The sequence below is a fragment of the Rhodotorula graminis genome, assembly GCF_001329695.1.
Source record: "Rhodotorula graminis WP1 unplaced genomic scaffold RHOBAscaffold_16, whole genome shotgun sequence".
Lineage (NCBI taxonomy): Eukaryota > Fungi > Basidiomycota > Microbotryomycetes > Sporidiobolales > Sporidiobolaceae > Rhodotorula > Rhodotorula graminis.
This window is the reverse complement of record NW_017264943.1, coordinates 125945-152418: the sequence shown is the minus strand read 5'-3', so window position 1 is coordinate 152418 and position 26474 is coordinate 125945. Positions and strand designations below refer to the sequence as shown.

At 69.4% G+C, this 26474-nt stretch overlaps 8 protein-coding genes across 8 annotated transcripts; 3 read left to right on the top strand and 5 right to left on the bottom strand.

Annotated features, from left to right (window-relative positions):
• Nucleotides 1–179: 179 nt before the first annotated feature.
• RHOBADRAFT_47008 (uncharacterized protein) lies at nucleotides 180–1377 on the bottom strand (the record flags this gene model as incomplete). The annotated part of the gene is made up of 2 exons (XM_018414906.1): nucleotides 180–904; nucleotides 963–1377. 2 exons carry the CDS (start codon nucleotides 1375–1377, stop codon nucleotides 180–182), a joined length of 1140 nt encoding a protein of 379 aa, XP_018268215.1.
• Nucleotides 1378–1560: 183 nt separating this feature from the next.
• Nucleotides 1561–5543, bottom strand: RHOBADRAFT_55998 (uncharacterized protein; the record flags this gene model as incomplete). The annotated part of the gene is made up of 2 exons (XM_018418124.1): nucleotides 1561–4881; nucleotides 5381–5543. 2 exons carry the CDS (start codon nucleotides 5541–5543, stop codon nucleotides 2093–2095), a joined length of 2952 nt encoding a protein of 983 aa, XP_018268214.1. The 3' UTR covers nucleotides 1561–2092.
• Nucleotides 5544–6402: 859 nt separating this feature from the next.
• On the bottom strand, nucleotides 6403–7947 carry RHOBADRAFT_39622 (uncharacterized protein; the record flags this gene model as incomplete). Its single annotated transcript, XM_018413638.1, has 5 exons — nucleotides 6403–6525; nucleotides 6633–6715; nucleotides 6856–6989; nucleotides 7083–7297; nucleotides 7387–7947. 5 exons carry the CDS (start codon nucleotides 7945–7947, stop codon nucleotides 6403–6405), a joined length of 1116 nt encoding a protein of 371 aa, XP_018268213.1.
• Nucleotides 7948–9607: 1660 nt separating this feature from the next.
• RHOBADRAFT_55996 (uncharacterized protein) lies at nucleotides 9608–13409 on the top strand (the record flags this gene model as incomplete). The annotated part of the gene is made up of 4 exons (XM_018418123.1): nucleotides 9608–9938; nucleotides 10175–10914; nucleotides 12064–12604; nucleotides 12667–13409. The coding sequence occupies 4 exons, from the start codon at nucleotides 9608–9610 to the stop codon at nucleotides 13407–13409; spliced, it is 2355 nt and encodes a 784-aa protein (XP_018268212.1).
• A 229-nt stretch (nucleotides 13410–13638) lies between these two features.
• Nucleotides 13639–15585, bottom strand: RHOBADRAFT_55995 (uncharacterized protein; the record flags this gene model as incomplete). Its single annotated transcript, XM_018418122.1, has 8 exons — nucleotides 13639–14078; nucleotides 14157–14172; nucleotides 14258–14370; nucleotides 14470–14790; nucleotides 14881–15144; nucleotides 15211–15276; nucleotides 15344–15475; nucleotides 15538–15585. The coding sequence occupies 8 exons, from the start codon at nucleotides 15583–15585 to the stop codon at nucleotides 13680–13682; spliced, it is 1359 nt and encodes a 452-aa protein (XP_018268211.1). The 3' UTR covers nucleotides 13639–13679.
• A 574-nt stretch (nucleotides 15586–16159) lies between these two features.
• On the top strand, nucleotides 16160–19352 carry RHOBADRAFT_55994 (uncharacterized protein; the record flags this gene model as incomplete). The annotated part of the gene is made up of 5 exons (XM_018418121.1): nucleotides 16160–16181; nucleotides 16245–18442; nucleotides 18526–18654; nucleotides 18744–18891; nucleotides 18976–19352. The coding sequence occupies 5 exons, from the start codon at nucleotides 16160–16162 to the stop codon at nucleotides 19350–19352; spliced, it is 2874 nt and encodes a 957-aa protein (XP_018268210.1).
• A 1843-nt stretch (nucleotides 19353–21195) lies between these two features.
• RHOBADRAFT_18418 (uncharacterized protein) lies at nucleotides 21196–24865 on the top strand (the record flags this gene model as incomplete). Its single annotated transcript, XM_018412429.1, has 11 exons — nucleotides 21196–21322; nucleotides 21401–21629; nucleotides 21717–21897; nucleotides 21991–22221; nucleotides 22357–22608; nucleotides 22690–22802; nucleotides 22897–23988; nucleotides 24069–24383; nucleotides 24453–24516; nucleotides 24586–24713; nucleotides 24787–24865. 11 exons carry the CDS (start codon nucleotides 21196–21198, stop codon nucleotides 24863–24865), a joined length of 2811 nt encoding a protein of 936 aa, XP_018268209.1.
• Nucleotides 24866–25067: 202 nt separating this feature from the next.
• RHOBADRAFT_55992 (uncharacterized protein) lies at nucleotides 25068–26245 on the bottom strand (the record flags this gene model as incomplete). Its single annotated transcript, XM_018418120.1, has 2 exons — nucleotides 25068–25762; nucleotides 25834–26245. 2 exons carry the CDS (start codon nucleotides 26243–26245, stop codon nucleotides 25068–25070), a joined length of 1107 nt encoding a protein of 368 aa, XP_018268208.1.
• Between the last annotated feature and the right edge of the window lie 229 nt (nucleotides 26246–26474).

Sequence of the window (26474 nt, the reverse complement as noted above, 5' to 3'; positions counted from 1 at the left end):
ATCTGCGAGCGAGAGCGAAAGTGTCGCTGTCGGCCGGCGAGGAGGCCTGAGCGCAGGCTCGCTCGACCTTCTCAAGTTGCACTTTCGGCTCTCGCTCTCTCGCATCGTGAGAGAGGGTCGTCACGAGCAGTCCTCGAGTTGCACAGAAAGTATACAGAGCCCGTCCATCGTCGCCCCGCTCACGATCGTGCCCTCGCCGCCTTCTCCTCGCGCAGAAACTCGAGAAACTCGGGAACGGGGTCGTCCTCGACCCATGGCCGTTCGCACGACCGGAGCACGATGCCGCGCCGCTCGCAGTCCTGCTCGAGGGCCTTGATGGCGGCGAGCTCGGGCAGCGTCGCCTCGGCCCTGCGCCACTCCGCGCCCGCGACGAGGACGAGGCGCAGGCGGGAGGGCTCGTGCAGGGCGACGACCCGACGGAGCTCGACGTAGAGCCGCTCCGAGTGCACCGAGATGGGTACTCCTGAGCCCGAGTCGTGGCTGTACTTAAGGAGGAGGTGTTGGCCGAACGGGACGGACGACGTTGAAAGCATGTTGTCGCCGTTGTGCAGGTGGTCGGCGAGGCTGACGAGGATGCGCCAAAGGATGGGCCGGGAGGAAGGGGGGTCGTCGAGAGGGAACAATCTGTCGCGGCCACGGTAATGCCAGGTTCTGACCGACACTTCGAGGCTGTCGAGGCGAGCGAGGAGGGGGTGGTTGAAGACGGGCTCGAACGAAGAGATGTGGGGCCTGCAGGCATCCACAACGGCGAGGTGACGCAGGACGGGGAATGTCCGAACGGGAGCGCTTGGTGATGCGCCTGTGACCTCGACGGCGGAAAGGCGCAGCGACTTGAGGTGCGGGAAGACGGTGCCCGCCGACGACAGGTCGAGCTCGCAATCGTGGAGCGTCACGTGGCGTAGGTCTGCGGGAGTGAATATCAGATCTATCCTGCCATGAGACGATGGAGGAAGGGCACGCACTGTGAAAGCGAGCGAGGTCGACGAGGTCGAGGCGGTTGAAACCCTCGGCGACGAGCCGGGCCGTGCCGGGCAGGACGACCGCCCAATCTCGCGGCGGCCGTAGGCCGTTGCCCAGACGGAGCTCCAGGCCGAGATGCGCTATGGCCGGCCACTTGGCGACGACGGCGATGGCTCGCAACAAGCCATCCGGTGTCGACTCTGCGTCGACGATGGAGCGCTGCCACATGAGGTTGCGGCTAAACGCGTCGAAGCGCATCGAGACGAGGTTGACGTCGAAGAAATCGTTCTCGACGAGCGGCGGGTCGTCGTCGAGCGAGATGTTCGGCGGCGGGAGGTGGAGGAGCATCTTGACGAGGAGCTCGTTGGGGAGGCGGTCAAACGGCGAGGGCTGCTGAGGCGTGTGCGTGCTGCTCATGGTACGCTGTCGAGTCTGCTGGGCGGGGCAGCAAGCGCGAGGTGGGAGGAGAAAGAGCAAAAGGAGCGAGAGACGGATCCCGGCGAGCTCGACGAGGCGCGTGCGCTCGAATCGTCTCACCTTTCTCGAGTGCGACGGCTGCTCTCGAGAGTGGCTCGAGATGCTCTCGCTCGTCGACGAAGTACTGCGCAGGCTGAACAAAGCGTCGTTGTTCTACCGCCCCTCCTCGACCTCCTCCGCTCCACCGACGACGAGCGCACCGCCGCGCCGCTCAACAAGGACACGCTCCACAGGACACAACGAGAGAGATGATGAGGGAGGGGGAAGGTATGTCAAGCAGGAGAAAGGGGAACGAGACGGAGGAAAAGTCGAGGCGAAGGTGAGGAGGAAGAGGGAGGTCGAGGTCGAGCGCGTCGGCTCTTTTCGGGTCGGTGGGTCAGTAGGTAGGGAGAAGGAGTGGGTGCTGATGCTAGGGAGACAATGGAGGGGAAGGGCAAAGTAGGGGTAAAGACATGGGCGAGGAAAGGGGAAAGGGAGGGAAAGGAGCTGCGACGAGTCGAGGCGAGTCGAGGCGAGTCGAGGCGAGAGGGGAATAGGCACAGAGTGAAAGAGGACGACTGAAGGAGAGACGCGGTCGAGGGAGGCGAGGCGTGAGGGGCGAAGAAGGCGAGGCTGGACGTGCGAGAGGGCGACGACGACGACGACGACGAGGGCTCTAGGCCTTGACGGCGACCTGCTGCGCGCCGCTGTTGGCCTTGACGCCCTTGCCGCCCTGCTGGTGCTCGCCGCGGTGCCCGCCCTGCCCGTAGTGCGGCTTCTTCTTGCCCTCCTTGCGCACGAACCCGTCCTCGTCCTTGGCCGGGCCCTTGCTCGACGTCGACGACGCCGACGCCTCCTTGCCCGACGACGGCTTGCCCTCGACGGCAGCGTCGCCGTTCTCGCTAACCGGCGCCGACGTCGACGCAGCAGCCGCAGCGGCCTTGGCGGCGGGCGAGAAGGCCCGAGGCGCCTTGGGCTTCTCGGGGAGGACGACGCTCGCGCCGCGAGCAGCGGCCGACGCCCAGCCGCCCATGAGCTTCTTGGGCGCCGGTGCGGGAGCGGCGGCGGACGCCGGGGCGGCGGCGGTCGACGAGGCAGGCTCGGTCGCGTCGGCGTGCGAGACCATGACGAAGCCGTCGGCCTCGTCCGACGCCTTGGGCGACGACGGCGTCTTGGCCGCAGCGGTCGACGACGACTCGGCCTCGGCGGGCGCAGGCGCAGATGCGGGCGCCGGCTTGGCGTCGTCGGCGGCCTTGGGCGGCGAGGGCGCAGACGACGACGAGGCGGCGACAGCGGCGGCCGCAGCGGCGGCGAACCCGTCCTTCTCGTGCGCCGGCGAGAGCGGGCCCGCAGGCGAGAGCGCCGGGAAGTCGTCGCCGCTCGGGAGGCGCTGCGACGCCGAGGCGTTCTGCTGCTGCGACGACGTCTGCTGCTGTTGCTGAGCGGCACCCTGGCCGTTCGCGGCGCCGCCCTGCTGCTGCTGCTGCTGCTGGCCCTGAGCGGCAGGAGCGCCGGCGTGCGCGTGCGGCGACTGCTTGTGCGCCTGAGCATGCGCGCCGTGGTGGTTGTTGTGGCGCGCCGGCGGGATGTGGCGCGTCAGGCCGTTGATGGCGGCGACGAGCTGCGGCGCGGCGCTGCCGGGCGGGAGCGAGCCGTTGCGCGGGCCGCCGGGCACAAAAGCACGCTGCTGCTGCTGCTGCGGGCCCGACGCGCCGGCGCCGGCCTGGCCGTCGACGGGAGCGGCCGCGCCCGACGCCTGCTGCTGCTGGGCCTGGCGCGCCTCCTCGGCGAACCGGCGCTGCTGCTGCTGGCCAGCCATGCGCTCGCGGTACGAGTAGCCGCCGTTGAAGACGGCGCCGTTCTCGAGCTGGCGCTGGGCGAGCGCGGCCGGGTCGAGCTGCTGCATGGCGGCGGCGGCCTGGGCGGCCTGCTGGACCTGCTGCTGCTGGACCTGCTGGACCTGAGCCTGCTGCAGGTGGGCGTGGACGGCCGCCGCCTGGGCCTGCTGGACCGCCGCCGGCGACTGGTGGTGGTGCACCTGGTGCCGCTTGAGGTTCTGCTGCTGCTTCATCGCCTTTTGGCTCGCGAGCCATGCCGGAGGCATGCCGCCGCTCGCCTCGGGGTGGTCCGTGCGCCCGTCGGCGCCGATCATGCCGCGCCCGAGCCCGCGCGCGTCCGAGCCGTCCGGCAGGAGGTGCGCGAACGGGCACTCGTCACCGTTGCGGCACCGGTTGGCCTCGAAGAACGAGCACGGCGGGCGCTGACCGCCGAACGAGCGGCGCTTGCCGCCCGGGCCACCGGGACCACCGGCGCCGCCGACGACGCCGTTGCCGACAGGGAAGCCGTTCGGGCCTGGCGGGCCCGGGATCGAGCGACGAGGGGCGTGCGGGCCACGTGCGAGAGGCGGCTTGGGGTAGCCGCCGTTGAGCATGGGCGGCGGCACGACGGCGGCGACGACGGGCGGCGGGACAACGCCGGCCGGGAGGGCCGCGATCGGGGCAGGGACGGGCGCCGAGGCGACAGGTGCCGAGGGAGGAGGCGAGGTCGACGAGGCCGAGGCGGCAGTTGCGGGTGTGGCAGGCGTCGGGCCCGACGTCTGGAAGAACGTGTGGAGCGACGGCGCGGCGCGAGGAAGGGTCGAGCCCTCGGCGGACGACGACGACGACGACGCGGCGGCGGGCGCAGCCGAGTCCTCGGCGGTGACGGGCGACGACGACTGGGCGGGCGAGGCCGACTCAGCCGCTGCGAGCGCTGCCGAGCCGTTCTCGACGGGCGCCGGCGACGTCGACGCAGAGACGGCGGCCGACGAGGGCTGCACCGAGCGCGCATCGGGCGACGGCGCGACGACAGGTGCGGACGGCGAGGCCGACGGCGCCGGGACGGGCGCAACCTCGGCGGCGGCGGTCGCGGTCGGGAGGGGCATCATCTGCTGCGGCTGGTGCGGGGCGTGCGGCGGCGGCGGGACGGCGTAGTACGGCTGGGGCGGGAACGGCTGCTGCTGGTAGCCGTGCGGCGGGTAGGCGCCGAACGGCGGCGGCGGCGGGAAGTAGTACCCGCCGTGTTGAAACGGCGGCTGCGGGTAGCCGTACTCGAGCGCCTGCTCCGGGTAGTACATGGGCATGCCGTACTCCATGCCCATGGGCATGACGGGCGGCATGGCGTGCTGCTGCTGGTGCGCCGGCTGAGGCTGCTGCTGGTGGTGCTGCGGCTGCTCGTGCTGCTGGACCGTCGGCGCCGGCGAGCCCGACTGGCTCGGGGCGATCTGGGCCGCGACCGACGGCGACGCCGGGACGCCCGGCGAGCCCGACACGCCCGGGATGCCGTGCGAGAAGATGCAGTGCTCGCCGTACTTGCACTGGCCGAGCGGGAAGAAGCGGCACGGGATGTTGCGCGCGACCTCGGCCGGCGGCAGGTTGACGTTGGCGCCCTCGGCACTCGCGCCGTTGACGGGAGACGAGCCGTTGGCTGTTGCGGGAGGCAAGGAAAGTCAGGGGCGGGCCCTGGAGGAGCGTGGGCGGAAGTTGAGGTCGCCTCGTCCTCGTCGTGCGGGAGGTCCGCGGGCGCCGACCTCGACCCGACGCACCGAGCGGTCGCGCCGCACCCCGCCCGCAGCTCCCACGAGCATTGAGACGACGCCCGCCGAGCGCCATGCGACCCGCAGCCGTCCCGACCACCCCTCGCCTCGTCCCGCCCGGCTTCATGCGCCTCGCCCGCCCGACCCAGCCCCACGCCCACCACCGCCGCGAACGCCTCGCGACGAGCTCCACACGGCCCCTGCGCACCGAACGGACCCGCCAACCACACGCGGCCGGGCGCCAGGCGCGCAGGAAAAGTTCTCTGCGGCCCGGAGTCGAGCGGGCGCGAGGCGCCGAGCTCCGCTCGAGCTGGGCGGTCGCGCTCCCCCGGGTCGCGTCGCAGGTAGAGGAGGGGGCAAGAGAGGGCTGTGAGAGAGAGTGGGACGCACACTGGCGGTCGCCGTTCATGGCCTGCGAGGCGTGGTGGCCCTGGTGAGCGGCGGCCTCGCGCTGCTGCTTGATCGAGTCGGCCGACTGGGCCTGCTGCTGGGCCTGGGGCGACGGGCTGACGGCCTGCGGGTTGGCGTGGAAGGTCTCGGGCGCGGCGACCATGGCTTGGCTGGCGGTGGTGCGCGGCGGGCGTCGAGGCGAGCTGGGCCGGGCGAGGGCGAGAGCCGGGGAGGGAAGGGGAGAGCGACGAGGGCTCGGGAGAGCCTGCGGGGTGGCTCAATATCAGTTGCGGGTCCGTATGAGAGGACTGGGCGTGCGCACCTGCGAGCTGGACTTGGTGCTGGAGGGCGACGGCGGGTAACGAGCGAGCGACAACTCGAGTCCGGGGAGGTCGCGGCGGAACGACACCGTCGCGGCAGCTAAGCCTGTCGACGACGGGCTTGGGCGAGCCCTTGAGGCGACAGGAAGCTATCGTGGCGGGCGCACACGGCCAGGTCGAGGCGATGGCGCAGTCGAGCTGACGCGCGGTCGACGAGGTGGGGAGGCGCGTGGCCACGCCTCGCCCTCGTCGGGGGCGAGCGATGTCGTGGTGGTGGCCATGCTCGAGGTCGACTGCGGAGGTTTTGGGGCTCAACTGGCGGAAGGAGCGCGAGCGAGCGAGTGTGAGAGGAGGACGAAGCTGGGAAGCACGACGCCACAATGGGGACGGCCGCAACTCTCCCTGGTCGACCACCTGCATGAGAAGCGTGCTAGTGACTGCGTGCAAAGGCTAAATAGCCAGCGAAACGAGATACCGCGGAGGGAGAGCAACGAGGTCCTCCAGGCTCGAGCGCAGCAGGTCACCTCGCTCGCTCGCGCTCTGTGTGGAACGAGAGGCACGATGCAGAGAGCGCGCAATGTACGAGATACAGGCTACGAGCACAACACTCCTCCCCGTCTACCCGTCCTTCGCTCCTCGCCGCCCCACCGAGCGCACCGACCTCGCCCTCGACCTTGCCCTCGCCCGCCGGCGCGCGCCAGCTTACAAGCCCTCATCGGCGAGCTGCTCGGCAATGGTGCAGAACATCGAGATGGGCCGGAACTTGATCTCGTGCCCGGACCACGCCGCGAACGAGTAGCGCACCTTGCCGACCCAGCCGATGAGCTGCGGGACGGTGCGAGGGTTGGTCAGCACTACGAATTCCACCAAGAGTTGCCAGCGCCTGAGACGGGGCAAAGCGACTCGTGAGGGGAGAGAACGAGCCGACGCACGTCGAGGTGGTTGACGTTGTGCAGCGTCGCGCGATAGTCGCCCCACTTGGCCGACTCGACCGACACGAGCCCGTCGTTTGGGCCTGCAGGACGTCAAGGAGGTCAGTCACGGCTCCTCTTGGACGAGGACGCCCTGAACGACCGCCACCGCCTCAGGAGAGACGACGCCGGCCGAGCGCGAGACCACCCGAGAAAAGAGGAACGAGCGGCGCGCCCGACGCACCTTCTCGCTCCGACACGATCCCCCACGGGATCCGGAACGCGTTGCTCCAGCTCGGCGTGAACTCGGCGCCGTAGCTGACGTACTTGACGTCCGGGTCGTCGGGCGTCTCCTCGTTGAAGCGCGCCATCTTGGTCCTGCGGGGCGAGGGGGGGGCGTCAGTCAGGTTGCGATGGCGAGCGATGGCGACGAGGAGAGAGAGAGAGACAGAGAGAGAGGCCAGGACGCACGTCGTCAAGTCGTTGAACGCCTCGCCGCCGCCAGGGACGCCGAGCACCTTCATCATGCCGAGGAAGCTCGGGACCCGTTGCGCGCCGAGGATGTCCTCGAGGAGGTAGTCGGCGAATGACGAGCCGCGGTGCGGCGTCGAGATGGTCGTCAGGGACCGCACCTTGAAGTTGGTCGGCTTGAGGCGCGAGATGAGGAACCGCCCGTCGAGACCGCCCTGCGCACGCCTCGCGCGATCAACGTCAGGTCGACTCGGGCAGGACGAGAGAGGCAGACGAGGAGAGAGAGAGAGAGGGCGGGACGCACCATCGAGTGGCCGATGAGGTTGACCTCGCGCCCGGGGAACCGCTCGCCGATGAGCTGGCACAGGACCTTTGCCCTCTCCTCGATCGAGGCGCTCGCCGGCACGCGCCCAATCATGACCTCGGCGCCCATGGCGACGAGCGCCTCCTCGACGCCGATCCAGTAGCTGAACGACAGAGGCTTGACGCCGGCGAGCCCGATCGAGTCGAACCCGAACAGGCCGTGGCAGAAGACGAGCGGGAGCCTCGGCGCGCGGTACTTGTCCTTGAGGATCGAGAACGTTTCGGCGTTGTCCTCGACCTCCTCCTTGATCGCCTCGCGGTCGTCGGCGTCGACCAGGTTCTCGACGTCGGACGGCTTGGCCGTCGGGCCCTCGTCCTTGCCCGGGTGCCGCTTGGTGCTGTAGTGGCGGTGCTGCTGCTGCGGCGCCGCAAAGGGCGAGGTCGGCGGCGACTTGTTGAGCGTGGGCGACTTGGCGGCCGACGTGAAGAAGGACGCCGGCGACGAGTTGAACGGGTTCGGGAGCGTGAGCGAGTCGAGGAGCGACGTCGTCGAGCCCGCCATGCGGCTCGTCGTCGACGCGATCGACGCAGACGCCGAGTCGGCCGCGCCCGTGATGCTCGACAGCGACGGTAGGTACGATTTGGACGGCGAGGTTGAGGTGACAGGGGCGGCGGCGGGCGAGGGTGGGAGCGACTTGTCGAGCAGTCGCCGCTGCGCGATCGTCTGCTGCTGCTTGGGCGGCGACGCCGGCGGGCACTCGTCTGCGTCGAGCACGAGCGACTCGGCCGAGCGCGACGCGGCGATGCTCAACTCGTCGAGGCTCGCGTCGAGCAGCTCGGCCTCGAGGCGGTCCTGCTCGGCCTGGGCGTCGGCCTGCGCCTGCGCCGCCGTGACGGCCTGCTTGCCCGCGAACAGCGACAGGAAGCCGCGAGAGGCGTCGTGCGCGTCCTTGGCCGGTGGTGTCGGCGGGAGAGGCGCCGACGCGGCGTCCTGGAGCGCGACGGCGACGCCCTTGGCCGCCTCGGGCTCGACGACGGCGAAAGGCCACCACCTGCCCCAGCTCAGCTCGGACAACTCGCCGTCGCCCTGCCCCTTGTGCGCCGCCGCTCCTTCCTCTGCCCTCGCGACGTCGCTCGCCCGTCGCGACCTCGGCGTCGGCCCCTGCCCGCCGTGCGGCAAGCTGCTCCTCCTCCTCGGCGGCGCATCGGCCGCGGCGCGGTCCATCAAGTCATGCAGGCTCGTGATGCTCGACCCTCGCACGCGCGGTGCGCCGCTCCTGCTCGAGCCCGACGCGCGCCTCGCCGACGACGAGGTGGGGCTCGCCGAGTCGCCGGTCGACGAGCTGCCCTGCGCGGGTGCGGCTGCGCCCGGTCGAGGGGGCGAGTAGGCCGAGCCGTCGGGTCGGAGGAGGTCGACGAACGAGGCGTGCGAGTCGGAAATGGACGACGAGGGGAGGGTCGGGCGGGTGAGCGAGTCGAGGACGAGGGGCGAGGCGCGAGAGAGCGAGGTCGACGAGGGGTGGAAGTGGGCGGGTTGGGGCTTGCTGATCGAGGTGGGCGAGGTCGAGAAGGCCGAGTCGCGCTGTCCCTGGTCGTGTGGGCGAGACGGAGGCGGGTGGGGAGCGAGAGGCCGAGGGGAGGACGGGGCGGGCATGCGGCGGCGCAGGACCTGGGCCGTCGAGCGAGCGGGCAGTGTGCGGGCCAGGGTGGGCTGGTACTCGAGCACGCACTCGAGCAGGTGAGTGGAGAGCGGGTCGACGAGGAGCGATGAGAGAGAGGCGCGTCACTCCTCGAACAGCTCCTCGTCCCACCTCGAGCGAGCCACTGAGCCTGTCAAGCTCTTGTTTGAACGCTCAAGAACCCTGTCCTGCCCGTCGTGCACCGCCCGCCGCGGTTGCCAGCGAGCTCTGCTCCCTCGTGCCGCGTCCTCGCGCTTGCGTCGCCGCCGAACCTCGTCCACCGGCTCGACTGCTGGCGAGCCACGGTCGACGACGTGCACTCAAGCCTGCGTCGCAGCTCTGCCGGGCGAGCGCCCCCTCTCCCGTCCTCGGTCACCTCGTCCGCCTCGACCACCCGACCTCGCGGTTGAACGAGCCCAGGTGCGTCTCACGGCTCCTCTACCCCTCTATCGGCTCGGTCGACAGTCTCATATGATACTGCCACGCATCGTTTTCGGCCCGCAGCTCATCTCGTCGTCGGAGTCGCCGCCCTCATCGCTGTCCATGCCGGACGCCGACTTCTGGGCGGCGAGCAAGCCGCCAGAAGACGGGACCTGCGTGTTCGACCGCGTACCGAACGAGATCGTGTTCAGCATCCTGTCGTTCCTCAAGCCTGGCAAGGTCCCTGTCGTCGCCGCCGCCGACGACAACGCCGTCGTCGTTCCCGAGCCGCCGCCCGAGGACAACCCCCTCCTCGTCGTGCGCCAGACGTGCCGCCTCATGAACATGCTCTGCGCCCGCCTGCTGTGCCGGCACGAGATCATCTTTGACGGGCTCAGCAACACGGCGCACGATGCGCCCGCTCAGCCGTTTCTGAGCGTCGTCATGGCGTCGGGTCCGCGGCGCCGGGCCGTCCGCAAGCTCGCGTTCGACGCCTCGTTCGAGCACATCCTGATGCACGTGCTGCGGAACTGGTCGTTGTGGGCCGAGGTGCTTCCCAACGTCGACGAGATCGTCGTGTCGGGCACGGACCGCGTCCACCTTGACGGCCTCGCTCGCTTCAGAAATGCGTCTCTCTCTCACTTTGTCGCGACCGTCGAGTCCTGAACTGATCACCTTGACCCCCTGCAGGCCTGCGTCACCTCGTCATCGTCAACGCCGACTTTGCGATCAGCCCGACCTACACCGACTTCCGTTCCCTCGTGTCGCTCGTCCTCTGGTCCGCGACAATCACCGATCCAGCGACGCTCACGACTGCGACCATGCCGTCCCTGCGCCGGTTGGTGCTCGTCAACTGTCGCATGTACAGCTGGCTGTACCTGCGGTCGCGGTGGGCGACCGGCCTCTTGTCGCAGCTCGAGCTCCTCGAGGTCGGCGAGGACCGCACCGAGGGCGCCGACGTGCGCCTCCTCGTCCCGTACGCCCGCCTCCCGTTCACGCTCCCCGTCCTGTGGCACGTCGACCTCGACCGCGCCCTCGTGCGCCTCAACTTTCCCCCCTCGCGCGCCGCCCTGCGCCGCCGCCACTTTATCCTCCTCACCCTCGACGACGACGACGACGACGACGCGGCTTCCTCCTCGAGGCGCAGCAATCCTCGCGATGCTCGGCACGTCCGCCTCCTCAAGCTCCTCGACGACATCCTCCCCGCCCTGCCCAACCTCGAGCTCGTCCTCGTCCCGCGGTCCTTCTGGGCCCCGCCCGCGCCGCAGGACCTCGGCGCGGCGCACCCGGCGCGGCAGGCCGCCGCGCGCCTCGCAGAAGAGAGGCAGCAGGCCATCGTCGACGAGTGCAGGTGGCGCCACATCGCGCTCAGGACGTACGAGCCGCGAGAGGACGAGGGCGTGGGGTTCGTGCCCGAGTTTGAGGCGTTCGTGCGCGAGCGGGCCGCGAGGAGGAGCGGCGCGACGATTCAGGGGCGGTGGGCGACGACGAGGGCGCAGTGAGTTCTCTCGAGATGCAATTCGTGTCGTGTTCTACGCCCTCGAGCTGCGTGAGAGCGAGCGAGTTTGAGAAGGTCGACGGCATCGCGAGCTCGAGAGCTGCTCTGCCGCACAGCGTTCGTCTCTCGGGGCTCACAAAGGCTGACCTGCTCTCGATAGTGTCCCAGCACAGGCTGCATAGCTTTCTCTCTGTGCCGCTCAAGCCCAACCTCGATGCTGAAGGCGTGCCAGTTGCACCCTCGCGCTCGCTCTACAGCATCCTGCTCGCCCGGCCATGATCCACCGTCGTCTCATGATCCACCTCGTCCATCTGCACTCCATCTTGTGCAGCCCGCATGAGACTGGGCGGCCGCTCGCCTCGCGAGCGACCGAGTGCGTCGTCGAAGGGAGCGGCGTCGGGCAAAGGCGGCGGCTTCGTCGGTCCGAGGGGGCGGCTTCGGGTCGAGCTGTCGACTCGATGAGGCTGAGGTGGTTGGCGGGGCCGCACGAGGTCGAGGATGAGGCGAGCCAGGTTGGTAGACTCGAGGCGAGGAGGGGCGGACGAGGGAGAGCGAGCATGCGGCGAGGGCTCGCCCCGTCGCGATAGGGTGACAACGATAAACGCTGTAGACGATCCGTAGCAGTCTCGTCGAGCAGCAGAGCCCGTGGCGATAGCGAGAGTGGACAAGAGATGAGAAGGGGAGACGACGACGACCAACTGCTCTCGCACCTCTGCCACGCTGCTCGATACGCCAGAGCGAGCCTGCCAGCACCACAGCAGCTCGCCGACCCGCTGCAGGCCGCGCACCGACTCGCCGCCAGCGCCGCGTCCACCTCTCGCCGCGCCGAACGGTTCCTCCCCGTCCTCGCCAACTCTTCGCGCCCGTCGAGGGCAGGCGCCGCAGCGCTCCCTGCAGCGGCCAAAGCGGCATCAGCATCTCGACTCACCACACCGAGCGCACCTGTCCGAGTCGCCTCCCGTGTCACCTCCTCGCGACTCTCCCCACCTCCCGGTTGAACGAGCCAAGGTGCGCTTCACGGCTCCTCTGGCTCTCTGTCCATTCCGGTACGACACTAACACGCCCTATCCCCCACCTACAGCTCCCTTCGTCACCTGCACCGCCGTCCATTTCTCGGGCCATGCCGAGCTCGCCAATCTCGACTCGCGCTCGGCGCCAGGACGTCGACTTCTGGGCGACGAGCAAGCCGCCAGAAGATGGGACCTGCCTGTTCGACCGCCTCCCGAACGAGGTCGTCACCAACGTTCTGTCGTTCCTCGTTCCCGACACGCTCGTCTTCATCAACAGCGTCCGGTACCGCCCGCCGCCGCACGAGCACCTCCTCGTCGTGCGCCAGACGTGCCGCATCATGGCCCTGCTCTGCGTGCCGATCCTGCGCGAGCTCTACACGGACGACAGCGCGCAGAGCGACCCGGTCCTGCAGCCCCTCCTGCGCCACCTTCGGGTCTCGACGGCGCGCGCACGTGCGGTTCGCCGGCTCGTCCTCGAGGGCCCGTCGTTCAGCATCTTGATCGACCTGTCGTCGCGCCTCCAAGGATGGCCGGAGGTGTTGCCCAACCTCGAGGAGCTCGTCTTGTCGCGCACCCAGCGCGTCAAGCTCGACACTTTCGCGCCTTTCACCCGTGCGTCTCGAGCGTCCTTCTCTGTCTCTCAGACTAGTGTACTGACACTCTCGCCCCTACAGAGCTGCGTCACCTCACGGTCGTCAACACCGAGCTCACCCTCGAGTCGAGGCGCACAACCTCGTTCCCGTCTCTCACGTCCCTCACCCTCTCGTCCGCCACCCTCACCGAGCCCTCGATCCTCAGCAACTCGGTCATGCCCGCGCTGCGCCACCTGTCGATCGTCGACTGCCGCGTCTTCAAGTGGCTGTACCTCCCGACGCGGTGGGCGACCAACCTCCTGCCGCAGCTCGAGGTGCTCGAGATCGGCGAGGACCAACACCGCGACGCCGACGTGCGGCTCCTCGCGCCGCTCGCCACCCTCGGCGACACGCTCCCCGTCCTGTGGTGCGTCGACCTCGACCGCGCCCTCGACCGCGCCCTCGTGCGCAACCGCTGGCAGCGCTCGCACGCCGCCCTGCGCCGCCACCTCTTTGTCCGCCTCGTCCTCGCCGAACCGTCGTCGCCCTCGCCCCTCGAACCCGCACGACACACGTCCTTCCGCAACGCGCCGTCGCGCCTCGCCAAAGTCCTCGACATCGTCGCCCTCCTCCCCAACCTCGAGCTCCTCCTCGTCCCGCACGACCTGTGGCTCCCGAACGCGCGCCCATCGTCGGCCCACGCGGCACAACAGGCCGTCGTCGACGAGTGCGCGCGGCGCGGGGTCGCACTGAGGACGTACGACGGGCGCGGCGCGAGGGGCGAGGGGATCGTGCCCGAGTTTGAGACGTTCTTGCGCGAGCGAGCGAGCGGTTCGGGGCCGTAGAGGGGGGAGAGCGTCGGCGAGCGACAGTAACTTATTTAGATGTGCTATTGCATTGGTGCCCTCGTTCTCGAGCCTGCAGCGAGCGAGCGAGTTTTGAGAAGGTCGACTTTCGAGATCTCGAAAGCCGCCGTCCTGCGCCGCGCTCGTCTTTCAGCTCTCGATGAAGCCGTCACAGAGATCACGAGAGCCGAGCAAAGGATTCGTGGCCCTCTCAGAACGGCTCAAGCTGGATCTCGGCGCTCAAGGAGGACTTTCACGCTCGCGCTCGTTCTACCTCCTCCTCCTCGCCCAGTCCTCCAGCCGCGCGCGCTCCTCCCCGTCGTACGCCGGACCGCTCGCTGCACGCGACGGACCAGGTCGTCCCGTCCTCGCCGGCGGCTGCGGCTGCATCTGCAGCTGCGCAGGTCCGTGCGGCCCGACGCCCTGCGCGGCGAGCCACGGCGGCGGCATGCCGGGCGAGCGCCCCTGCGGCATCGTCGGCGAGAAGTAGGCCGAGCTGCTGGCGCTGGCGCTCGACGAGGGGCTGTAGCCGTACGAGGCGGGCGTCGAGTGCGAGGGCGAGGTCAGGAGGTGGTGGTGGTGGTGGTACTGCGGGGCGGGAGGCCAGTAGGATGAAGGGGCTGCGGCTTGGTGAGGGAAGTATGAGGGCAGGAGGGATGGTTGCTGTGTCTGTAGGGGCAGGGAGCGTGAGGCCGAGGACGCTCGAGGGAGGGAGCGACTGGGCGAGGGAAGAGGGCGAGGACGTACCGGCTCGTGAGGCGCTCTGCGGCCGTGGAAGGTGGGAACAAGATCAGGCTGTCGTCGTGACTCGGACACACAGAAGGGAGGGAGGGGAGACGACGACGCACCCTAGTCCGGCAGCGTCGCTCGGCGAAGCAAAGTTGAGGTGGTGCGACGGGCCGGCAACAACACCTTGCTCGTCGACAGGCGGCCAGAAGATGGCCTCGTAGAATCGGCCGATCTGCGAGTTGAAGAAGACGAGCCGTGTCAGCTCGATGAAAAGATAGGGAAGAGGGAGGAAGGGAAGAGGGAGGGAGGGAAGAGGAGGGAAAGGACGGACCCGCACCGCCGGATCTGGCAGACGGCCCGCACGCCGCAGCTCCGCGCACGCCGAGAAGAGGATGCCACGCCCTTTGTCGAGCGCCTCGAGCTGCTGACCGGGCGAGAGGCGCGCAAAGTGGGCTTGCTGAGCGGGGTGGTGGAGCGTCTCGAGCGCGGTGTCGAGCTGCGAGAGGTAGACCCCGTCCGGGACGTAGTAGGCGCCGATGGGCGTGCGGTACAGCTTGTCGAGGTCGTAGAGGAAGAGGAGGAAGTCGGCGTAGCGCTTCGAGTCCTTCTGGGTCGAGGTGTGCGCGATGACGAAGAGCTCGTCGCCGGACGGCTGCGAGGGGCAAGTGGGTCAGGCTCGTGGTCGACGGCCGCCTAGAAAGCGCGAGAGATGAAGAGGCGCCGAAGCTGCAGAGGGACGTACGAGGAAAGTCGCAGGAAGGCGACCGGCTTGCAGACCCGTCTCGACCTGGTCGACGGCGGCGTTGAGCACGCGCAGGACGACGCCCGGCGCGATGTGCTCGATGCGCTGAAGCTTGACGATCGTGAAGCCCGCCCCGCTGCAGAGCTCGTCTCGCCACACTGCAAACGAGGCGAGCGCGTCGGGGCGGCGCCAGCACGCGAACTCAACCCGCTCGACGCTCGCCAGGATCGCGTCGTACGTTCGGCGCGCTTGCTCGTGGCGGATCTAGGGTTGTGCGCAAGAGTCAGATTAGGCCTGCCAGCTTGTGCGGGCAAGGGGGAGAGGACGCACCCGGTTTCGTTCAGATACAGTGCCGGCCATGACGCCGACCATCTTGAGCAGCTCGCGGTACTTGATCTGCGTGCGGTCGGGTACGAGACGTCAAGACGAGGCGAGAGAGGGCAGGAGAGAAAAGTGGACGCACGCTGTTCCAGTCAAAGTGGTCCTCGGGCCGGCGGGTCCAAAGCTGGACGTAGCTCGAGAGAACGAGGTCGACAACCTTGGCGCGCTCGTGCGGCAGGAGCGCGTCCCAGTGCGTCGTGCGCTTGAAGGCCACCTGCGCGCCGGTCGCGACGGTCCTGACCACTTGCGGGCGAGGATCCAGTCGTACAGGCGGACGAGCTGCGAGTGCAGGACCTCCTTCGACGAGCGCAGCGAGTCGTCCATCGAGCGCCGACGAGCGCGAGAACGACGTGCGCAGGAGGGAGAGAAGCGAGAGCGAAGCGGCGGAAGCGCGAAAGCCAGCGCAAACACCGAGGGCCGTGCGCGCAACTTTGTGCGTGCGGGGTCGAATGGGCGATCCTCGCGCAGCCGAGAGCCGAGCGCAGCCTTTGCGCATCGCTCGAGCCGAGCCTCGCCGAGGAGAGCGGTGGACTGTGGGACTGGACCGTCAGCGGGCGGGGGAAGAAGTGGAAGGGGAGGTCGAGGGGGACGCACCGAGGACTTGGCGTGGCAGTGCCGGCGCGACAGCGACACAGATCCTCGCGCAGTTGCGCGGGAGGAAGTGCCGCTGGAGAGCACAAGGCGAGCGAGAGCATCCTCATCAAGTTGGCGAGCGGGGGACCAGGAGAGGACGACGGCAACAGCCTCTGGGTGGCTCGGGAGCGCGTGAGAGTACTGAAGCTAGGCTTACGCGCATGCAGGGCCCTCGCTCGGCCAGCCAGAGAGAGAGAGCGGGTCGACGTCGCGGGCAAACAAGCCTCTCCTCGTCCTCATCTCTTCGCTCCACCACGTCGCAGCCATGTCGACCGCCGGTCGCGTCAGTGCGTCCCTGCTCTCACTCTCCGCTCTGTGCGTCAACTGACCCACTCCTCCTCGCGTCGCAGACAAATCTGGGCATCGCTTCGCCCCGAAGCGCAAAGCACCCGCCGCGCCCACGCCTGCCTCGACTCGCACACACCGCGAGGGCTCGACAGCAAGCTCAACCGCCGGTCCGACACCTCGAGCCGCCCACGCGCCGCTCCCGGCTCTCGACGAGGACGCCGCCGAGGAGGTCGCCGACTCGCAGGCCCCCACCGCCTCGGGTTCCGCCTCGAGCGCACCAGCAGCCGCGTCCAGGACATCACCCAAACGCCCACAAGCTTCCCTGTTTGCGCCAGCCGACCCGACCGGCTCGACCCAGTCGTCGTCGCAACAACCCGCCTCTTCCCTCGCCTCGTCGACCGCGTTCGGCTTCTCGCCCGCCGACCCCTCTGCGTCGACCCAGGCCACCTCGTTCGCGCCCTCGCAGCCGACCCAGCGCAAGTCGCCGCAGCGCGCGACCGCCGTTCTCCCCCTTCCGCCGTCCTCCTCCCCTCAGCGCGTCGCCAACAGCTCCCTTTTCCAGCCGCCCGCCGCCTCGACCTCGTTCTCCTCCCCACAGCGCCCTACCCCGTCGACCGCCGCACCGAACTCGCCACGTGCGCGCGGCACCGCCTTCGCGGTCGGCACCGCCCCGCCGACCGAGAGCCCCCAGCGGCAGCGCGAGCGCGAGCTGCGCGAGTCGTTGAGCCCGGTTCGCCAGGCGGCGCCGCTCCCGACTGCGGCCGAGGCGACGGCGCCGGGCTCGCCAAAGGGCAAGGGCCGAGCCAAGGGCAAGAGCATCGCTGCGCCGTCCGCGCCGCCCGATGACGGCCCCGCCGCGTCCACCTCGGCGTCGGCCACCGCGACGACGCGCTCGTCCGGGCGTCGCGCCGCACCCGACGCAGCCGAGTCGCCCGAGCGCGAGCGTGCCGAGACGGCAGCGGCGGCGGACGAGCAGGACGAGCCTGTGCAGCCGGCGGCGACGGGCGCGACCAAGGCGGCGAGCGGGACGCGCTTGCCGAGGGCGGTCAAGGCGGCGGCCAAGACCAAGGGCAAGGGCAAGCAGAAGGCGGTCGAGGAGACGGCCGAGCAGGAGGGAGCGGTCGAGGACGGCGACGAGGCGGGCGAGCCGGCGGCGCTGAAGAAGGGCAAGGGGCGCGCCGCGGCCAAGCGCACCGCCGCCGCCGCCGCCGGCAGCGAGGAGGAGGGAGCTGTTCCGGCCAAGCGCCAGGCGGCTGCATCGCGCGCCAAGCCCAAGGCCGCTGCCGCTCGCGCGAGCAAGGCCAAGGGCAAGAGCGCCGCCCGGGCGGCCTCTCCCGCCGCCTCGGACCGCGACGACGACCTCGAGCCGTCCGCATCCGCCAAGGCGCCGGCGGCGGCAGCGGCCGGCGCGAGCGACGACGAGGACGAGGACGAGTCGGCGCAGGACGCGATCGACGCGAGGGTGCGCAAGCGCGCCAAGCGGCGGCAGGAGAAGGGGCGGGTCGGGCCGAAGAAGGGCAAGGCGGACCAGGCGCTGTTTGGGTCGGACGAGAGCGAGGCGGGAGAGGGCGAGGAGGACGAGGACGACGAGGCGCAGAACGGCCTCGACGACCACGACGACGACGGCGACTCGGACGGGTTCGACCCGGCGGCGGCGACGTCGTCGGCCAAGCGCACCAAGAAGAAAAAGGGCACCAAGAAGGGCGCGTCGGTCAAGGTCAAGGCCGCGTCGCCCGCGCCGCTCCCGACCGTCGACCCGTCCGAGACGCTCATGGCCGACCTCGCGTCGGTGCGCCCCAAGTTCTCGATCGGCCGCCCCTCGGAGCGCACCCTCTTCTTCGAGCAGCGCAAGCTCGACGCCAAGAGCGCCCGCAAGGAGAAGCGCCGCAAGATGAAGCTGCGCGCCAAGGGCCAGCTCGAGGAGAGCGGCGACGAGCAGGACGGCGAGGCGGCGGCAGCGGCGGTCGAGGGCAAGGAGGCGAGCGCGACGCCGGCGCCGCGCGCGAACCCGGCGGGCCTGCGCGAGATGGAGGAGGACGAGGACGAGCCGCAGGCCGGTCCGTCCGGGTCGGACGCCGGCGCCGCCGCGGTGGACGGCGAGGAAGGTTCGGCACGCGGCGAGGGCGACGAGGACGAGGACGAGGAGGGTGCGGGCGAGCGCGCCGACGACTTTGTCGAGACGCAGTACGCGCCGCAGATGCGCATCATTGACGGGCAGCTCGTGCTCGACGAGTCGAGCCTGCAGGTCGACCGAGGCGGGGTGCGTCCACCTCTCTCTCTCTCTCCCCTCTCTCGTACATACGAGCCAGGACTGACCCAAGCTGCGCACCCGTCGGCGAGCAGGACGAGCACCTCGGCCCGCGCGAGGTCATCGAGGAATCGGCCCAGGACCGGTTCGTCAACTCGAACTCGTACGGCAAGCGCAAGACGGCCGCCCGGTGGACCAAGGACGAGACCGAGATGTTCTTCGACGTGCGTCGCCGCTCGTTCCCCTCCCTCTCGTCGTGCCCCTCTCGCCATCCCGGCGCAGTGCCTGACGTGGGTGATCGTCACGCGCGCAGGCCGTCTCGCAGTTCGGCACCGACTTTGAGATGATCGCGGCGCTGTTCCCGACTCGCACCCGGCGCGAGGTGCGCAACAAGTTCAACAAGGAGGACCGCCTCGACCCGGCCTTCATCACGTCGCTCATCATGAAGCGCAAGTCGGTCGGTGCGTCGCCGTGTCTCTCCCTCTCGTCTCTCTCTCTGTGCGCTCTCTCGCGCAGTGACTGATGCGGTCGAGCGCGGTGCACAGATGTCGAGGCGTACGCCAAAGCGACCGGGCAAGACCTGTCGGGCCCGGTCCCCGAGGACCCGATGGAGGCCATCAACCGCCGGCGCGCCGAGCTCGAGGCCGACCCATCCCTCGCCGAGGCTGCCGCGTCGGGCTCGGGCTTTGGGCGCAAGCGCAAGGGCAAGAAGGAGGAGGTCGACGAGCACGCGCACGCCGGGTCGAGCAAGAAGCGCAAGAAGCGCAAGCACGACGAGGCGCGTGGTGCGGCCATCATGGACGAGGGGAGGGGCCAGAGTGACGAGGAGGAGGAGGAGCTGCGGCGGGTGCGGGAGGAGATGGAGGAGGAGGAGCGGCAGAGGATCATCGACGAGATGGAGGCGGCGGCGGCCGGGGCTTGAAGCGGCGGGTGCGGCTCTTTCTCTTTGTACGTGTTGTTGGTAACTGCCTTTGCTCTCGCGTGAGCGTTCGAGAGCGTTCGAGCGAGCAAAGGCGCCGCTGAGGTGAGCGCGCTTGCGAGGGTCCGTGAGCTCGCCGAGGTGTGCCTCTCTCGTGCCGGCTTGTTCGGGCGGCCGTGGTTGTCACACGCACGCTCCCAGGCGAGCAGTAGCTCTCGCAAGGCGACGACGCACGAGACTGTTCTGCTCGATCGCCTCCGACGTCGAACTCTCGCTCGCTCGCTCATCACTCGACTCGACCAGGGCACGCACGCCCGCGAGCGCACCACCAGAGCGCATGGACTTTGCCAACGGCTTCACCGAGGTCGACCAGCCCTTGCTCGCGCCGCCCTTGCCCACGACGGCGACAGCGACGACCACGACCAGCACCGCCTCGACCTCGACTCGCCCTCCTCGGCCCCAGGGCGACACGCTCGACCTCACCGAGGACTCGCCAGAGCCTCAGCTCGCGCCTGCACCGGCGCGCCACGCCGCAGGCGACTCGAGGAGGGGTGCCGGCGGGAGGCTCGGAGGTCGAGATGGGGCGGCCAAGAGCCACGGCCACGGCGCAGCGGGCGCGCACGGGCATGCAGGGGCGCGCGCAGGAGATGGCGGCGAGTCTGGAGCGGCGCAGGACTGGGCGGCGGTCGTCGGTGCTTCCCGCTCGCCCCTCTCGTCGGCGGCAGGAGGAGGCGCAGCCGGGTCCGGGTTCGCCGCAGGCCTGTCGGGCACGCCAGGCGGGTTCGCCGCCTACGCGTCTACATCGCCCAAGCAGCGGCTCGCCCCACCCGTCGCAGGCTCGTCCGGCCTCACCTACACGCCTTATCCTCCCGTCCCCTCGTCCTCGTCCACCTCGTCCTCCTCTCCCGCCGTCGGCCGCATGCCCGTCATCTCGTCGGCCGCCAACGCCCGCCTGCCCTCGTCCTACCTCCCCGGTGCCAGCCGAGGGCCTCATGCCGCCGCCACGCCGCAGGGCGCCAAGGGCAAGGGCCGCGCCGTCGACCAGGTCCTCGACCTCACGGCCGACGACGGCGACCTCGAGGTGTACGAGCTCAAGCCTCAGCCCGTGTCGGACGACGACGACGTCGTCATCGACGAGTCGCCCGTCTGCCTCGGCGACATCTTCACGTTCGGCCTCGTCCTCAACCGCGTGACCGAGATTGTCGCGCCGCCGCCGCCGCCGACCCAGTTCGCCGACGGCACGCCCGTCGCCGCCGAGCAGCTCATCGCCATGCAGGCCGAGTACGACCGCGCCATGCGGGCCTTCAACTGCCCGCTCCCCGTCCATATCCGGCGCGACAAGCCGACGTACAACCAGGGCCAGTGGCGCGAGATGCTGCGCCTGTACACGCCCGTCCGCCACGAGATGTTCGGGTTCGTCGACTACAAGGCGGCCGACATCCTCGGCCCGCTCCTCGGCGACGGCTGGCACGGCACGGGCATCACCGAGGGCGGCAACGGCAAGCTGTACTGCGAGGCGTTTGTCGAGCGCATGGGCCACAGCAACGTGCGTCGCCACGCTCTCTATCTCTCTCCTCGACGACGAGTTTCGTGACTGACTCGTTCTCGTCACCTGCAGCCCGTCATGATGCGCCTGCGCCTCCTCCTGTTCGCCCGTCCACTCGACGTCCCGCTCGTCGCGACCGCCCTCGAGTCGGCCCACCCGCCCCTGTGGCTCGCGCACCCGGTGCACTACAACCCGTCCGAGCACCACGGCGCGCGGTACGCCAACCCGCACAACCCGGCGCCGGGCGTCGGCGCGCGCGGCGCAGACGCCGAGCGGCGCCGGCAGGCGCTCGTCAGCGGCATGTACGGCGGCGGCGTCGGAGCTGATGCGCAGAGGGTCGTCAAGACGGTCGATGCGCAGCGCGAGCAGGTGCAGAACGTGCTCATGGACCTCAAGAGCGGCGTCGAGATGGAGGAGGTCACGCCTCGTGCGTCCACTCTCTTCTTCTTCTCTCCCCCCTCTTTCTCCTTCTGCAGCCTCGTACTGACGCTCTTCCCTCCCTCAGCACCGATCGTCGCGACCAAGCTCTACCCGCACCAGAAACAGGCGCTCGCCTTCCTCCTCGACCGCGAGACGCTCGTCGAGGTGCCCGAGCGCGACAAGCGCGGCGACAAGCCGACCATGGTCGCCCTGTGGGAGCGCATCTCGGACCCGTACGGCCGGCCCAAGGGCTGGAGGAGCGTCGTCACCGACCTGCAGATCGAGGGCGTCAAGCCGCCACCTCAAGCTCGAGGGTATGTCCGCGACCGTTCCTCCCTCCCTCTCACCCTCCCTCTCCTCCTCTCGCGCCTCTCACTGATGCACGCCCTCCTCGTCTACAGCGCCATCCTCGCCGACGACATGGGCCTCGGCAAGACGATCGTCATCATCTCGCTCGTGTGCACGACCCTGCCCGAGGCGCGTGAGTGGGCCAAGGACCCGCCGACCAAGGACAAGCTCGACCCGCGGTTCGAGGAGAAGCTCAAGGCGGCCGACCTCGCCGGCGCAGGCCGCACCGTCGACGTCAGCCAGTTCAAGTCGCAGCTGTGGGGCATCACGGCGGCCGACGCGGGCGACGGCCCCGGCGGCTCGTCGTCGACGTCGGCGTCGGGCAAGCCCCTGTCGAAGAAGAAGCAGGCCAAGCAGCGCCGCGAGAAGAAGCGCGAGGAGGCGCTCCAGTCGCGGTTCGACAAGCTCGAGGTCCGCTCGCGCGCGACCCTCATCGTGTGCCCGCTGTCGACCGTCCAGAATTGGGAGAGCCAGTTTGAGGAGCACACGGCGCACGTCGACGTCGAGCAGGACGGCGCCGACATCAAGGTCGACGAGGACGGCGGCAAGAGCATCGTCGTCGAGCGCTCGACCAAGGCGGGCAGGGCGGTCCAGCGCAAGATGCGCGTCGCCGACAGCGACGACGACGCCGATGACGCCGACCACGACGACGACGACGAGTCGGACAGCATCAGCGACGGCTCGTCGCCCGAGCCGTCGGCGGGCAGCACGAGTCGGGCCAAGGGCAAGAAGCGCGCCCGGTCGCCGCCGCTCAAGATCTACATCTACCACGGCGCGCAGCGCTGCAGCGACGTTGCGCGCCTCGCCGACCACGACGTCGTCATCACGACCTTCTCGACGGTCGGGACCGAGTTCTCGAAGCAGACGCGCGCCGAGGAGGAGCGCGAGGACGAGGAGGAGAAGCAGGCGCAGAAGGCGCAGGAGGAGGAGGACGGCATCATGCAGGTGTTTGGGTTCGCCGCCGACGGCTCGATCCTCGAGCGGCCGCCGGGCGAACTCGTCGACGACGAGAAGGACAAGAAGGAGGCGGCGGCCAAGGCCAAGGCCAAGAACAAGCGCAAGCGCAAGCGCGTCGAGGGCTCGGGCGTCAGCCCGCTCCAGGCGATCCAGTGGTTCCGGGTCGTACTCGACGAGGCGCAGTGCGGCCCTCTCTCCCTCTCTCTCTCTCTCGCCCTCTCCTTCCTCACCCGAGCCTTACTGACCACTCGCCCTCGTTGCCCTCTCCTCGCGCAGCATCATCAAGGAGCACAAGACGATCCAGGCGCGAGCGGCGTGCGAGCTGTCGACCTCGCGCCGCATCTGCCTGAGCGGCACGCCCCTGCAGAACTCGCTCAACGACATCTTCTCGCTCGTCCGGTTCCTCCGCCTCGAGCCGTTCCTCGACCGCCACGTCTGGAACCAGTACATCGGCGTCCTCGCGCAAAAGGGCGACGAGCTCGGCACCGAGCGGCTCCAGGCCATCATGCGCTACATCGCCCTGCGCCGCACCAAGGACACCAAGGACACGCAGGGCAAGCCCATCCTGTCGCTCCCGCCGATCAACAACGCGCTCGTCCACCTCAAGTTCACCGAGGCCGAGCGCGCCTTCTACGCGAGCCGGCACCAGCGGTACAAGCACGACTTTGCCCAGATGGAGGCCAACGACTCGGTCATGAAGAACTTCTGCTCGATCCTCCAGGAGCTCCTCAAGCTGCGCCAGATCTGCGTCCACCCGGCGCTGCTCCAGGACACCGAGGACCGCTCGAGCGCCAACGGCGGCGACCTCGTCGCGACGATCGAGGCGCACGGCATCTCCAAGTCGCGCGCAATCCAGCTCCTCGCCCTCATGCGCGACGCCGGCGGCGGCGACTGCTCCGAGTGCGGTTGCGCCATGCAGGCCTTCTCGCGCGCCAACGTCGAGGACCTGAACGGCGCCGCCGCCGACGACGACGTCAAGCCCGGCCGCAAACCTCCCGCCAAGCGCGCCCGCAAGACCAAGACGCAGACGGGCGCGACGTCGGTCGCCAACTCGACCGAGGACGACGGCGGCGCGGTCCAGGACGACGTGTCGGCCGTCGTCACCCGGTGCCAGCACGTCTACTGCGCGCCGTGCTTCAAGTTGCGCGTCTGCCCCGAGTGGCCCGACGTCAAGGGCGAGGAGAAGGTCGTGTGCCAGGTGTGCGCCAAGGAGATCCTGCCGGCGCTCGACGCCGTCGAGATCGGGCCGCGCGAGTACCAGAAGGCGCTCGAGCGCTCGGCCGACGAGGGTCTGCCGGCGACGGGCAAGGGCAAGAAGGGTCGCAAAGCCAAGGCGACCCGGCTATTCGAGCACAGCACCAAGACTCGGTCCGTCCTCGTCGACTCTCTCCTCGTCGCCTCGCCGTCTCGCCCGCACTGACCTCGTCTCGCTCGCCTCCTGTCCGCAGCGCCCTCCTCGTCGACCTCCTCCCGTTCTCGCAGGTTAACCCGCACGCCGAGAACTACAACCCGGACTACGTGCCCGAGCCGGCCACGACGATCGGGTTCCAGCCGGTCCAGGGCGAGATCGTCAAGTCGGTCGTCTTCTCGCAGTGGACGACCCTCCTCGACCGCCTCGGCGACGCGCTCGAGGACAACCACATCCAGTACGACCGACTCGACGGCGGCATGAACCGCGAACAGCGCTCGGCGGCCATGGCGGCGTTCAAGGCCGACCCCAAGTGCGAGGTCCTGCTCGTCTCTCTCCGGGCCGGCGGCGTCGGGTGCGTCCCCTCTCTCGCCTTCTCTTCTCTTTCGTGTGACCGACACTGACAAACTTCCTCGTGCGACAGGCTCAACTTGACGGCGGGTCGTCGCGTCTACCTCATGGAGCCGTTCTGGAACCCGGCCGTCGAGGTGCGCCTCTCTCCCCTCTCTCTCTCTCTCTCTCGCACACCCACTGACTCGTCTTTCCTTGACCCGCAGAACCAAGCCGTCGACCGCATCTACCGCCTCGGGCAGACGCACAGCGTGCAGACGGTCCGGTTCGTCATGCAGGACTCGATCGAGACCAACATGCTCAAGATCCAGAAGCGCAAGATGGAGCTCGCGTCGTACGTCCCTCGCTCACCCTCTCTCGTTCTTTAGTGGTGGGACGTCGACACTGACCTCGTTCTTGTCCCGCAGGATGAGCATCGGCCGCACGCTCACCAAGCTCGAGCTGCAGGCGCAGCGCAAGGAGGAGCTGCGCATCCTCCTCGGTTGAGGGCGAGAGGGAGCACGAGGAGGTCATCCAGCACGCCGTGTCTTTGTTGTACTCGTCGTCGCACCGCAACGCTTTTTTCGTTCTTTGCCAAGCTCGGCCGCTCAGGCCCTCGAGAGGCTCTCGCTCTCGTCGCTGCGTCTCTGCTTCACTCGCTTCGCACTTCTGCTCGGTGCGCGCACATAGACTCGGTACAGCTACCTCGCTACAGGTCCGCTGCCCGTCTCTCCTTGAGCTCCCTCGCCCACCGCCAAAACTCGCCGCAGACCAAGTCGCGCTCGCTCTCCCGCCCGTCGACATCGCCGTGCCACAGCACCGTCGTCTGTCGCACGCTGCACGTCGCGACGAACACGGCGACTGCCTCGCCGACACGACGGTCGGCGGCCGCGAGCGCGTCGAGCGAGCGCGGGAGGAGGATCACGCGCTCGTGCGGGTGCCGCTGCGCCTCATCGCGCTCCTCCTCGCCGGCCGCACGCTCGAGTTGCGCGCCGACCTTGCGGAGCATCGTCGTCGCCCTCGCGGCGCCGTCGAGCTGGTGCGCGGCGAGGATGAGGTGTCGCGGGAGGAGCGACACGAGGCTCGACGCGAAGAGGAACGGCGGGTTGACGCTGTCGTGGTGCGCCTGCAGGACCTCGAGGGACAGTCCCGGTGTCTGAACGATGTCGAGCTGGTCGAGGAAGGGGCGGGAGAAGGAGAGGGAGGGTGCGCCGGCGTGGAGGGCCGAGTAGAGGGCGACAAGACGGACCGCCTTGACGGACGGCAAGTACGACGGGTCGAGCCAGGCGGTGAGGAGGGAGGACGGGATGATGGTGCGCTCGAGCCGGAGCTGCTCGAGCTGAGGGAGGTGGACGGGCGACGAATCGCCGAGGTCGACGTTCGTGAGGACGAGTCGGCGAAGGCCTGCGAGAGGTCCGAGCGCCGTGAGTGTTCGCCTGTGAGGCTCTGAAAGAGGAGGGAGCTCGACGACGCACCGACGTGGACGCCCAAGAGCGTCAAGTCGAGCGCCGACCGCACGCACTCGATCCGGATCTCCTCGACGGCAGGAAAGCACCTCGCCGCCTCTGCGCCCTCGTTGGGCGACACCGGCTCGCCCTCATCCGACCTCGCGCCCGCCGTCGACACACGAAACAGCCTGGTCGCCCTCGCGACCGCCTGTCGGTCCTGGTCCTCGGCGCGCGTGAGCCGCTCGAGGTGCGCGCGGCGCGAGCTGCGCAGGTCCTCCCACAGGAGCGGGCGCGCGAGGCGCGAGTACCGCCGCGCGACGCGCGACAGGACGCTGAGCGTCTTCTGGCGGGCGTCGTACTCGTCGGCCGTGTGCGCAGGGGTTGCGATCGCCTCGAAGACGAGGAGGAGGAGCTCGTCGGGGATGGCGCCGTTGTGCATGCTTGCAGTGCGAGGCGCGCGGGCTCGGGTAGGGGAGTGAGAGGCCTTCTCGAGGCGCGAGCGTGGAAGGGGAAGAGAGAGCGAGAGCGAGACGGCAAGAGCGAGCCGAGAGAACGACGGCGCACGCACCCTCGGTCGGCGTGCGCAAGAAATGGGATCTGCTCCGGGCTGCTCATTGATCGGCTCGGACAGTCCGCGCCAGGGACACTCCTGTGCCCATCAGCTGAGC